Genomic DNA, 13,730 nt, shown 5'->3' on the forward strand with positions numbered 1-13,730 from the left:
TAAAAGTATCTAGCCATGGGTATCATTTTAATCGTATTGACCCACAGAATAAAGAACACCTATCATTTTTAGCGTAAAGTGTACAGTGTGAAAACAAAACCCTCCAAAATGTCCAAAATTTTGGTTTTCATTTAAATTTCTTCCCCCCCCCCAAAATTTTTTGGGGGGTTCACTGAACATTTTATGGTAAAATGAGAGGTTTCATTACAAAGTACAATTGTTCACGCAAAAAAAACAAGCCCTTATATGGGTCTGTACATGGAAATATAAAGGAGTTATGGATTTTAGAAGGCGAGGAGGAAAAAACGAAAACGCAAAAATAAAATTGGCCTGGTCCTTGAGGTGAAAATGGGCTTGGTCATTAAGGGGTTAACTGTAAAAGTTGGGGGTCGTCTTATACGCCCAGTCGTCTTATACACTGGCATATACAGTATTCATCCTTATATATTCAAGGATTTTTTTTCGGCTTTAAAATGCATGTTGCATTGACACTTTTTTGTTTTTTAACACAACCCTCTCTGCAGCCTTGATTTCTATTTTTTCTCAATCAGAAAAAGTCGAACTTGTATAAAAGAAACCCCAACGTTCTGTTCCTTTTCAGTGTTTTGCAAGATTTTTTTTAATAATCAAAACTTCAGATAAAATTACTAAAAAGTGAAATTCACAGACAAGAAATACTTTAATTAAATATTGTGTAAAATGAACATTTTATACAGTTAAATATCTGAAAAAATGTACAGATAAAACAATCTTATTGTAGGGTCTTTAACAGTAAGATCTACCATTTAGTGAAGCGTTCATTCTGGAGACAATGTGTGAATAGACTAACTAATCTAGAACACAAACAGATTGCATTAATGAAATAACTTGCAAATGTTTTTTGTTTGTTTTTTTTTACATGTACACATGACCTCTTTTTTTCTTTATTTGAACCTTTCCTATACAAAATAAAAATGAGGCTTTTTTTTTTTTCATTTTTTTAAAAGTGTCTAGATTTTTCCCATTGAGCTAGGCCTATCGGCTTTCGTAACATAAATGTGCAAAGCATCTCAAGTCCGTGTTATACCATAGCTTCCACTATTTTACAACACACTAATAGTATGCATTTTGCCTAGAAATTAAAATAAAATGTCTCTCCTTTTTGTGTAGAAATTTTTTAATTCTGCTGCAGTTTGCAAAAGTATTCACACCGCTGTTATAGCAATGCCTATAGTGCAAAGGAAAACCAAAAAAAATATTAACCAGTCCGTCACCTTTACAAGCTACAATTTTGGCACTAATAAGTCGTATCCATTACCAAGGACGTCTTTCCAATTAAAAAGTCTCAGCTACTGGGACTCGCTACAAAAGATTTTTCATTAAAAATATATAAAAAAGTTGAGTATTACCGTGAGTTTGTATGAAACCTATAAACAGTGCATGAGTTTGGGAGTGCAGAGTGCAGCAGAAGACAGATGCAGAAAAGGAGTGACATCATTTTATACCAGGATTGTGCTTTTTTTTCTCTCTATTTCATTTTTCGTTTTTTACACCAGAAATCATCGTCATGATGTGATGATGAGAAATCATGGTGTAAGCCTGTGATAAATAGCACAAAATATTTTTTTTTATTTTTTTTTTAAAGAAAATAACTTTAAGGCATCAGAGAAACTAATGTGGCAAACATTTTTTTTAATCAAAATATCAGTTGTGAATTTTATATTTCCGGCCTCTGAATTTGTCCAGTAAGCACGTTTTAGTTTTTTTGTTCTTTTTTTTTTTTTTTTTTTTTCTATTATGTGGCAAGTCTTATGAGTGGCAGCTAAAATGATTTTTTACATTCTATAAAAAAAAACAAAAAAAAACAAAAAAATTCAAATAAAATAAAAAATAAACATACAACCACAAAGCCCATTTGTATTCGTGGTTGGATAATCATGCACATTTTGTTCTACTAATATTAATTACAGCCATGTGGCACAGTTTTTAGTTTTTTGACTATACAACAAACAACTTTTATTCCAAAAAATCATTTGTTCAGATAACTTAAAAATAATATAAAAATAAAGAATGAATTTGACTTTTCTTCAAAACAATAAAAAAAAGGACAGAAAGTCTAAACAATAGCACATATTTCCGAAAGTACAAATGAAATTTATGGACACCATGATTCATTAAAAAGAACATACAGTATGAAGGCAACCTTTCTTGGCTTAATGCTGTTTTTCTCAGCACGTCAACACCAGCCCAACATAAAAAAAAAAATAACAATAATTATAATAATAATAATACATACATACAAGAACAAAAATAAAACAATGGAAAGCAATATACAAAATTTCAAAGATAAATACAATATTTATAATTGATATGTTACAAAATAAATTCCCTTAGTGACTGCAAGTGTTCACGTGAAAGAAAGTGTCAAGATTATTTTATTCCCCATCGAAAGGCATAAGGAATAAAATAGGCTCTCGAATAGTTTAAGTGGATCTGGAAAGAAAAAAAAATTCAAGACAAGTGTATAAATATTTAGCTACAACTTTGGCAAAATCACAAAAGTCTACAATTTTATAACCACATACAAAACACATTAGGGAATAAGGTTCTAGAAGTCAAAAGGACAATTTTCTGGTACAAGAAACATAGACTTCACAGTAGCCTAAGAATGCAATAGTATACAGTGCGAGCAAGAAGTCGAAAAAAATGATGCAGGTCACACTTGCTTAACAGGAAGCTCTAGCAGTGGAAGTATATTGGAACCAACAGACAGTAGCATCTCCCTCTGTCAGTGTGCTTGTTGAAGGCAAGAGAATTCAATATCAAAGTTACAATTCCTAACTACAATAAGTTACAAAGTTCCATTTCATTAAGATGAAGTTAAGCAATGATAAACCCTTTCCCCGCCCAAGTTTCCCCCTTTTACCCCTCCCATCCAATTTTAAATGATTCATATATTTTTATTTTTTTGTTCCAGTTTGATGGCTCAAACCTCCTTGGCCCCCTTTTTCACCACAAAAAAAATATTTCACATTATAGAGATACACAACCATTGTGAGTCCAATAATGAGTACTCGAAAAATGTTCTGAGGCATTTTTCATCAGTGTTTCATGAGAATTCGGAACGGTGCATCCACGATGCTTTTTTTTTTTTTTTGTCCCAACATAGAGCAAGTACTAGACATAGCCAAGACATAATCAGAAACTTTGTACAAAATAGGCGTCGCTTTTTTCCCCATCTTCTTCAGGATTGAGAAAGGTGAAAAATATGAGAAAAGTTCAGTCGACAAAATGGAATTGTTCGTGAAGAAGTCGATCCTTTTTTTTTTTTTTTTGCAGGTCGAGTTCTCGTAAGTTCAAATAAAATCTTTGTAAAACAAAGAGTTTGTAGCATTTCGCTTCTCGGTGGTTTTTTTGTTCTGAAGAGACTGGTTTCCGTCAGTGCTCCTTAATACACTAAATGTGTCCCCTGAAGCTTTCTTCTGAAGCTTGATGCTACAAGCAAGTAGACAAAAGTGACTTTACATTGGTGGAACTACAAGACCCGACATAGCTAGAAGAAAAGAGGAAAGATTACATTAGCTTAACAGGCCTACACGTTCTCTATTTTTCAGTGAAAGTCCTAAAGATTAAATAAATATTTTATCGGGGGCTAACCTTAGTTTTCTTTTTTATTTTATTTAAATTATGTGTTTATAAGTTGATTTGCAGAATTTTGGTGCCATTTGGTTGCTATTTGTAAACTTTATGGGTGACTTATACCAAAAGGGGGCCCGGAGAGTATTTTTTTTTCAGTTTTGGGGAAAACTGTGGAATTAAAAAAATTGGAGGTAACCCAAACTACATCATGGTTACATCATGGTCTGAGTCTACTGGTCTTATGGGACATGTCTACTGGTGACTGCCCTTAGATCAGTGTGGTGTCAAGCTGTGGTCCTCCAGATGTTTAAAAACTTCAACTCCCAGCATGCCCGGACAGCCAATGGCTGTCCGGGCAAGCTGGGAGTTGAAGTTTTGCAACAACATGAGGGCCCCAATTTGACACCAGTGCACATGTCCTATAAGACCAGTAGACTCAGACCATGATGTAACCATAGTTTGGGCTACCTCAAATTTTTCGAATTCCACCATGCTGGGGCAGGATATATGATGGCAGAAATATATCTGTACACATATACATTTTTGCTTTTTTTTTATTTTTAGTCTTTTTGGATCTTCAACCAAATAAATAAACTATTTTTAGATTTCCGTCACATGACGATAAAAAGTTTGGTCACATGTGGCCCTCTAAACAATGTCGTAAAATTTACAGGGTGCATATTAGATAACTGTGGTGAAGTCTGAGGGCTAAGTAATATTCTAAAATCTACGTAACTGAAAAGTCCATCTCCATTTCCAGCCCATCTCCATGTATCATAGATTTCTTATGAGTCTTCAATTTTACAAAAATGTTACTACTTTCAAAGAGTGTTACCCATGTGTATAGCTAAACAACATGGACAGAACTCTGGGACAGGATATGGACACATTGTAGATCTATATGATAGAGTGGTGGGCACTGTATGTGCCGCCATATGATGCCTCTGTAGAAGCAAAATTTCTGTGACAGAATACCTCCATTACATCTTTGTATTGCTTATTAGAAAACAAAGAATCTATGTATTTTTGTATATAAAAGGGCATGGGATTAAAGTCATCGATATGACCACCAAATAATATCGATGTGTAAGGGCCTCCGGTCCTACAGAAAGTGATGCCCAACCATAAGGCAGCATATGTACAAAGATCTACAAATCATCTTATTATATTTTAATTTATTTACTGATTTATTTATTTTTTGCTAGTTGGGGGATACTCATTAATAAAATAGAGAATTTAGAGTGGACATCTCTTTTTAGGCATCTAAATACCTAAGCTAGCTTCTTTAGAGAGTGAAGCAAAATATAATGTAACAAAGAAGAAGGACATTTAAGCAAGGAGAGTGTTCTGACATTTTGGTGCAAAACACCCTGCCTCCCACATATGATATTTCTCTTAACGTTTTGCTAATAGCAAACACTGGCCCAGACTCCCAGGAGACCGGTCATGTTGACAGCTGAAAAACAACATGGTCAGTACTGGTAATGTCAGATGAAGCCAACTCACTCACCAGCCAGGACCAGACATTTCTCTAGTTGTAAATTAAAGTCTTATGAGCCAGGGCTCTCTTTATTTTCTTACTGCTCTGGCCTTCTGGGAGAACCTGGTTTTTCGATACTTCCAAAAATTATTTTTAAGCTTTATCATGCAGAATTATTAGGGAGAAGATCTCCACCCCTACAAATCTTAACATATAACGTAAACGAGGCTGGAAATGAACAATTGCCATTGATACATCTTTGCCTTTCTTTCATTAAAACTTATTTTTTTTCCCCCTCACTAATTTATGTGTAACATTAATACATTTGCTTATGTAGTGATCTAAGCTTCAATTTCTCACTTCATTAATCCCAACAATATTAATCTGTTTTAGGACTACTGCTACCAGTTTATGGCTGATAAGACTTATGTTTCGCATGTATACAAATTTACTGTAACGTTGGATAGGGAAATAATTATCGTTTGGCACGTTGCAAGAATCGTAATAATTGTTATTGAAAAATGGGCTGTGTATATCATTTTCTGCGACCAAAAATAAAGTGGTTTATTAATGTGCCACATAGGTGTTTAATAAGGAATAGATGCTTTTATGCTAAGATATAGGATAGAAAAAGAGCAATTAAATAATACAAGGAAAAAGAGTATCGCTGATAGGGCTCTGTTCCCATATATATATATATATATATATATATATATATATATATATTGTTATGGGGTATACATTTTTTAAAATTACATATATTATAAATATGCTTATTTAAAAAGGTTGTTACATAAAAAACTTTGGCAATAGGCTGTTATTGCCAAAGGTAGTTGCAGCCAGATATTTGCTCTGTGGTCACCACTAGTATTACATGGCAGCCAATCAAATAATGGTCAACCATGTAATATATTGACCGGCCGGCTCTACCAGAGCACAAGTTATTTTTGGCTCCCGACTCTCCATTCTGTCTTATAAAGGAGACTACCGAGCAAAGTATCACTCTGTGATGTTTCTCAAGGCAGCAATACACCTTCAATAGCTGTCAGCCAAATGTTTTTTCAGCGGACAGCTACCTCTCCCGATCTCCCTATACAAATGAACATTCGGCATGGCTGAATGTTCATGTATTCTCGATCGTAAGCCTCCGCCAGATGACTCTGGTGACTGCTTATCTTTCTGTTAAAAAATGGGTCGGGCAGTTGAAATCCAACATGCCCGATCCTTCTCTCTCCATCATCATCTCTCAAGGGAGAGTCAGGAGGTCCCCCAAATACTTAAATAGACCAGTGTTCCCTACCCCATCCCTCAAGGCCCACCAACATTATGTATTCTTTTTATTATTATTATTATTATTATTACTCCATTAGAATAGAACAGAAAAAAAGTGGACTGGACTGTTGGTGGGTCTTAAGCACTGGGTTAGGAACCTCTGCTTTAGACAGTCAGCTGGTCCTTGACTAAAGTGTATGGGTATCTTAAATCAAGGAAAAGTATTATCCTTTCAATCGGAGATTTCTACTTCTATCCATTTTGGAATATATAAATTCATACAACATTTTAAGTAAAAAATATATAAAACTTATAAACTTATTACTTGGTTCATTATGAAGCACCAGGCACCTACACATAGGGAAGGCTTGGATTTTAAGACAAGAGCTAATATTTGGGAGGACACAGTCCATCTCTATGGCTAGAGTCATGGGGGATTACATAAGGTAATGCAAAGGAATTAAAGTAGTTGCCCAATCAGGTCTTTAATATTCCAAAAACCTTAGAAGCGTAATCTGATTGGTCAGTGATGACACCACTGTGACTACTTCCATTGGCTCTTACATATCTCCTCCATTCTGTCAAAATTTGAATATATTGGCCCAAATTTTTAAAGCTAAAAAAAATCCTGTGTGTAGGTTCTGGGCATTCATTAAAGCAATTGAAGTGGGACATCATGCAAGTTAGAATAAGGTCTCTATCATTATATCTATTAAAACTATGATTGTATTGTACATACATTTTGAATCATGAAGTCTCTGGTGTTTTGTGCCATTTTCAAAGCAAACGCCCAATGGAAAAAGGACAGAGATGCCACTTCCTATACATGTAGTATACCCTCCCCAACCATCTTCCTCGCCAGATTCTACATTTAAAAATATTTTGAGAAATAAAATGTTTAGACTGTTACTCAGATAGAAATTATTACTGTGTTTTGGATACAGTGTTCCTTTAAGAAGTCAATATTCACAATACATTACGAGCAGAGAACTTGGAGACATAAGGATTAATAGTAATTTTATCTCAGGAACATAAATCCTATAGGAGCTTTTTAGGAATCGTATTTTGCCACATAAATAGTTATTTAGCTTTTGTGAATTGTTAGTTTTGCAAATGTCACATTTTACACCATTTATGTTTAATTTATACCGATTTAAATATATTTTTAAGATATTTTATTCCATTATACTGGAAGGAAGGCGGGATGTTGGTATTTAGTAAAATAACAAACATCTCAATTGTAAACGGTTCTTTTTTTTATGAAACGTTAAAAGATGAAAATGTCTCACATTATGCAGCACTGGTTCTAGCTTTACGAATTTCAACATTTTTGGAATGTGGTAGTATAATACATGTCTGAAAAATAAGAAACATACTTGATATATCTTGCAGCATTGAACACTATCATATATATATATATCATGGACTGTCAAGACTCTAGTAAATAATTTTTTTCAGACATTTAGAAATTGTGGCAAGGAAATGGATTCATATGTAAGGGAATCAAGGAATGGCAGGACATCAACACATCACCATGATAGCTCAAAGTTCAGGGGAACCATGGATGATGTATTAGATGGCAGAAAAGTAGCAAAAGCTATTTCTATGCCATGATCTAACTGGTGATGATGTCTTATTTACCCATTTATGATGATGTCATGCATTATGGAATAATGTACACAGCAAAATATATACTCATACTATATTGGCATAGCTAGCATGAAAAGTCATTGTGCACAACTTTTGCACAAAAGGGACCCATATACTCTTCTATTAGTATAGACTTGGTGTCAATTGCTAGATCTGTGCCCATTGTTGCCAAGCCATTGTTATTATATTATGTAATGTGTCATCAAATGGGAGAATATAAAAGGGAAACTGACATGCCGGTATACGCTGATAGCGCTCATCAATCTGATGTCAATGTTAATTTTGTTATGTTCACCTGTTTCACTGTTATTTTTAAGCATTATGCAAATTAGAACGTTGCTTAGCCCCTAAATGCAACACTTTGCCTCTCTGTCAGCTCCGGAAAAAAAGCCTGCCTATGTATATTTATGGACGTCCTCTACAGTGATGTAGCTGAACCCAGCATTGAGGTCTCGCAGTTTCACAGTAACAATATAGGCATAGTGGCCTGGCATTGTTACTGCGAAAGTGCGGGATCTCATCGCTGGGTTCAACTATGTCACCGTCAGAGGGTTACAGATACACAAAGGTAGGGTTTCTTGCCGCAACTGATGGCAAGTGAAACGGTGCACCAAATGTCCTAATTTTCATAATGTTATCAATCAATTTTTTAGAATGGCAGCGCAACAGGCAGACATAAGAAAAATAACATGGACATCAGTATGAGGTGGGCTATCACCCTATACCGGCAGGTTAGTATGGACTAATCTGCTTCCAGTTTTCATTAATAGTTTCCCAAAAGGGGATTGGCAACATGGCAGCCCATTGGAGGGGTGGACTTCCAGATCAGAAATAAAATGAGTTTAATAGAAGAATTAGGTAATTAGGTTAAGGGTCCAAAAGAGTCAAAGTTGTCACATGAAATGATACAGTTTACATTTAAACCAAAAATTCTCATTTGTAGCTCAACTCACCTTGAAGTCCGTTACCGTTTGCACTAGTGCAGGATGGTGGAGGGGAAGCTTGGGGCCTGACGACTGGAGCGAATGCACTCTTTTGTTTTACTGCAGAGATGACATTTGCAGGTGAGAATGAGAAAATGCCGTGTGTACTGCTACAGTTTGAAGGGAGGGTGACCGAGGAGGCTGCCATTGTAGGACTTGACGGTACTACTGCAATAAAGCAAAAATAATCAGGACTCAAAAGAGTTTTGCTTTTTTCTTTCTTCTACTTCTCTCATGGCAAAACATAAAAATAGAATTTAATGGTCTTGCCTTATGAGGTTGGGAACGGTAAATAAAGTAAAAAAAATTATAATAATAATAATAGTGCAAAATAGAAATAAATGATAATGACTGCGTGGCCACTTTCTGGATATGGAAATCTTTGGGGTTCTATAAAGAATCCATTGTGGAGTTGTGTTGCAATTACGGTCTTATCTAAGCATAAAGGGCACTATTCAAGAGTCCTAACATACTATTTTTTGTGTGGGAACTATACGTAGGCCCAATTTCTTTTGTACTGTATAATATACAGTTGTAGCATTAGTGCTGTAGTTGCTGTAGTTGTTTGTAGTTTCCAAGCGTGTGTAACTTGATAGTCTCCGGTTAAGAAAACAAATGAAGATTTAGATGTATTAAGGGGCTTAGACTTATAGGTGGGTCCTTCTGTTGTTCGTACTAGACACAAAACTGTATAAAATATACAATGAAGTGTCATGTAAATGGACTGCAATGAACCACACTCACACTGTCCACACAACACTCATAATTGAGAACATGGCATGAGAATACTAAGAAAATCTTTCCCAAATTATTATTATTATTTTTTATTTTTTTTTTGCAGAGTAAGCACCACATTATTCAAATGGTATAGGTGCATATTATCCTTAGAACATTTATGTCTTTATTTCGTTGTCCATAATGTCCAGCCTTCAGTCACCCATCCTTTTATCCAGTAACTCAAAAATTGCAAAGAAACAAAAAAAAATTATTCAAACAAAAATCAAATTAAAATTGCAGAAAAGAAAATTAAAAGCAACCAAATTAGAAATAGCTGAATGCAAAAATGAATTAAGAAGAACACTCACTGCCATAAGGAGAGTTGGCGGATGAGCCGTTGAGGAACCCAGGTGAGCCAGGAACTCCTAAATTGGGCATTCCAGTGTTTCCATACCCATTCATGCTATTGCTGACTGTGTTGTAATTGGACTGCTGTGGGGTGCTGCTGGGAACGTATCCTCGTGGTGATACACTGCTTGTATTACGACTGTAGCCTACTGTGAGAAACAGCAACCCAGCAAACAAAAGATAATGTTACTATCATTTATAATAGACACTTCTGCTTCCTTCCCCGTGAATCCACATCAAATGCTACACAGATTTATTGATCATGCATGCTTTCCTTCACAATGCTTCTTACTGCCCTATCAACTGGTACCGTTTAAGATAACCTTATCACACCGGCCCTGCTTAAATCATCTATGAGCACACACTATGTTGTTCCCTCGCAGGCTTTAAGACAGCCAACTAAAGCTTTCTTCGATCCAATTGTGTCAGTTTCTTTCACTTTGCTCCTTAGTAGCAATTATCAACAGGCTTGATTCCTGGTTTGTACCAACATATAAGATGAACTTTCAGTCTTTTCAAAACCTTCAAATGCCACCACTGACAAGCAACAACTTGTTTGTTAAACGGATTTTCCTCCTAAAAGGCTGTTTTTAAAAAGGTTGGGTGACGGTTCACCCTGTAATGGCTTCTATATCCCTGCATTAAGTTACATTACACCCTTATCTTCTATCCATATCTTGTGTGCTACTCAACTACATCGAGACAGCTAATCACGATTCCTCAAATGTCATCACCAATGCATATATAGGTATTCTATGTATCTATGTCATTACCAGTGCTTATATAGGTATGCTGTGTATCTACGTCATCACTAGTGCATTCATAGGTATTCTATGTATCAATGCCATTACTAATGGCCATATAGGTATTCTATGTATCTACGAAGTCATTACCAGTGCCTATATAGGCATTCTATGTATCTACGTCATCACCAATGCCTATATAGGTATTCAATGTATCTATGTCATCACCAATGCCAATACAGGTATTCTATGTATCTATGCATGGCTAAAAGTATACACGAGTACTCCAGAAAGGGTTTTGAGTTAAAAAGGGACAATTCAAGAACTACAATACCAGTGTACTCATCACACCAACTAATCCTAAGCCCCATGAGCAGTATAGGCAACTGGGTCTTGCGTAACCACATACCTTGGTCATTAGCTTGTGATGTTTCTGAAACATTAACTGCTAGCTGGCTGCTGAACGAGTTTACTCCCATCATGCCGCTGTGAGATGGAGTGTTGGCAAGCGAGGGGATCTGGTTGTGATTGCGTGGCACACTGTATAATGCTTCAGCAATGTCAGCTGCTCGTTTCAGGATTATCTCCTACACAGCGATAAAATGTAGACATTGTTACCGGCGTAATCATATGTGTTTGTTTCAACAGCCATTAAATATAGCTTCTCCTAGTTTGGAGCGATCAGACAGATGAAATAGTCAGTACAGAGGCCACATCATTGTCTTGTCTCATTTCCTCAGAAGACGGGGGAATACATTACAGTGCAAAATACGAACCGGACCTAGTTATTCTAAATAAATCTGTCAGTATATATACATTTGTTTCAGGGCAATGGCATGACTGTTACAATTTAGTCAAATATTTTCTCTTGCCTCTACTTGGCAGGTTTACTGCAGGCTTTGCTATTAGTCACTGTATATTTTGGACCCAGTTCAAGGTTACTCTCTCGTCTTAATGATTGCTTATGCTTTTGGCACCTTACACCTAATTGTCATTTCTGATAGGAAAACGAGCTCTGAGAAGAAAAACGGGAAAGACGAAGCTTTTTTTTTCCCCCTCGGTGCTTCTCATCACATTACACTGCCCTTAAGGTGGCTGGCAAAGGCATACATTGCAAATAAGATTGTATTGATATCTTGCCAGCCAGTGCACACTGTGGCTCTCTAAATTGCGTATTTCTGAATGGATTTTCAAAGATGCATTAATGACTTGCCTGGTTGTTGTGTGGCATTCCGTACAAGGCTTCAACAAGGTCTGCTGCTCTCTTCAGTAATACTTCCTATAGGAGGAACAAGAGAAAAATGGTGTTTGTGTTATTGTTAGCTGGGGCTACAACCAGGACACAAGAGCAGATTTAAGAGCACGATTGCCAAAAGGTCAAACAAGACCAAACACAAAGTCAAGGTGATTTTTATAAGACTCGTGGTAGGCATTACACAGATATGCTTTTGATATGTTTTGCAGATTGAAGTCCAATACAGACAGTTGTCTATTAATAATAAAGCTTTTATTTTTTTTGGAATCCATCTATCCACAAGTGATTGACTACAATGGCTGTTAGGTTGCCCGTATCATATTGCTGCAGTGATGAATTAGTGAAATAAATGCGGAAGATTTAGCGATGGAGTCTTGCGGGTATTAAACAAACAAACACATGGCAGAGATATGAAAAGCACAGGCAACGCGGGCACTTGTTAATTCCTAGCACTTTAGTGGTGAAGAACAATAAGTAATTTTCCATATCTTAATTAAATTGGCAAACTCCTTAAAGACAACATCTCACCTCTAATTCATGCTCCAAATTTGCAAGTGAGTTCAATGCTTATTCCTCTTTATTTTGAACAATAAAGTGAATTAACTCGGGTTAATCTAGTTTTTTTCATAATGACATTAAGAAATTTTTCAATTAACCTCTTTGACTGTGCGCTGTAAAGGACTTCATAAATGGCTTCACATTCAGAGACTAGAGTGCTTTTGCCTAGGGGTATAGATGCACCGAGTTTGTCTTATCGGTGCCTGCATGCCTACCTTCCACTTTACGATGGTCAGGATTAATCTATAGTTTACTTAATTTTAACTAGGAAGCTCTTGTATTTGACTACTCTTCCCCTTAGAGGATGCCGGCATCATTTACGAAACATATATTGGAGTGAAAATTAAACATAGTGATGTGTTGTAACCCTGCTGAGGATTCCAGACATAAACACAGGCCATGGGGAGTGCATTTCGTATGGGATTTCTAGGTGGTGGAGAAGATTTTTTTCTCATCTGTCATTATAATTTTCTGGATTATCAATTAGTCCTATGCTTTAACAGACCTGTTCTCTGTGTTATGGTGACCTTAGACACCACAACAAATTGCCGATTTGACCAATCACGAGCATGTCTGGTCAACTGGCTTGAAGATTTATGAGACACCCATAACTACTCAATAGTTATTATCACTATGTAACCTGATTGACAAAGAATTTCCCATATGTGACAATGTACATTTTTACATAATATAATGCTAGCAAATTGGTCATTGGCATATGGTGGTACCTTGGCATGATAAAGGAAAGGATTCTGAGGGCCCATCAGAGCTATTTAGAACAATCACGTCTACCTAAAATGCAATAATATTGTCATCCTCTAGTAGCATTGCTCATACAGAGATCACATCGTCAACTTGATCAAACCACTGTCATGGTAGTGCTAGGCCCCACAACCTCTGGTGGGCCAGCCCAATCCTGTATGCAGTTTTTCAGTATTCAGGATTTAATATTGAGTAAAAATAGCCCAAATGGGGGCAAATCAAGGGCATAACAACTTTACACCTGGGCCCTAGTGCTAAACGGGCCCAAAAGATATTATTGTAGG

General features: G+C 36.1%; 1 protein-coding gene across 23 annotated transcripts in view; it reads right to left on the reverse strand.

The window, feature by feature from the left end:
* Positions 1-660: 660 nt before the first annotated feature.
* Positions 661-13,730, reverse strand: part of EBF3 (EBF transcription factor 3) — a 160,392-nt gene continuing 147,322 nt past the window's right edge. For 4 of the 23 annotated variants that reach the window (XM_056528929.1, XM_056528928.1, XM_056528932.1 and 1 more), the window contains exons 12-17: positions 12,085-12,150; positions 11,281-11,458; positions 10,089-10,277; positions 8,974-9,171; positions 7,110-7,235; positions 661-3,474 (exon numbers count right to left, since the gene is read on the reverse strand). In XM_056528929.1, the coding sequence (XP_056384904.1) occupies positions 3,428-3,474; positions 7,110-7,235; positions 8,974-9,171; positions 10,089-10,277; positions 11,281-11,458; positions 12,085-12,150 (804 nt within the window). In that variant the 3' untranslated portion in view covers positions 661-3,427. Of the gene's footprint in view, positions 3,533-7,109; positions 7,236-7,659; positions 7,727-8,973; positions 9,172-10,088; positions 10,278-11,280; positions 11,459-12,084; positions 12,151-13,730 lie in introns of those variants that run through there. The other 19 variants (XM_056528943.1, XM_056528942.1, XM_056528944.1 and 16 more) reach the window with 11 other exon arrangements.

The sequence above is a fragment of the Hyla sarda genome, chromosome 7 (genome assembly GCF_029499605.1).
Source record: "Hyla sarda isolate aHylSar1 chromosome 7, aHylSar1.hap1, whole genome shotgun sequence".
NCBI classification, from domain to species: domain Eukaryota; kingdom Metazoa; phylum Chordata; class Amphibia; order Anura; family Hylidae; genus Hyla; species Hyla sarda.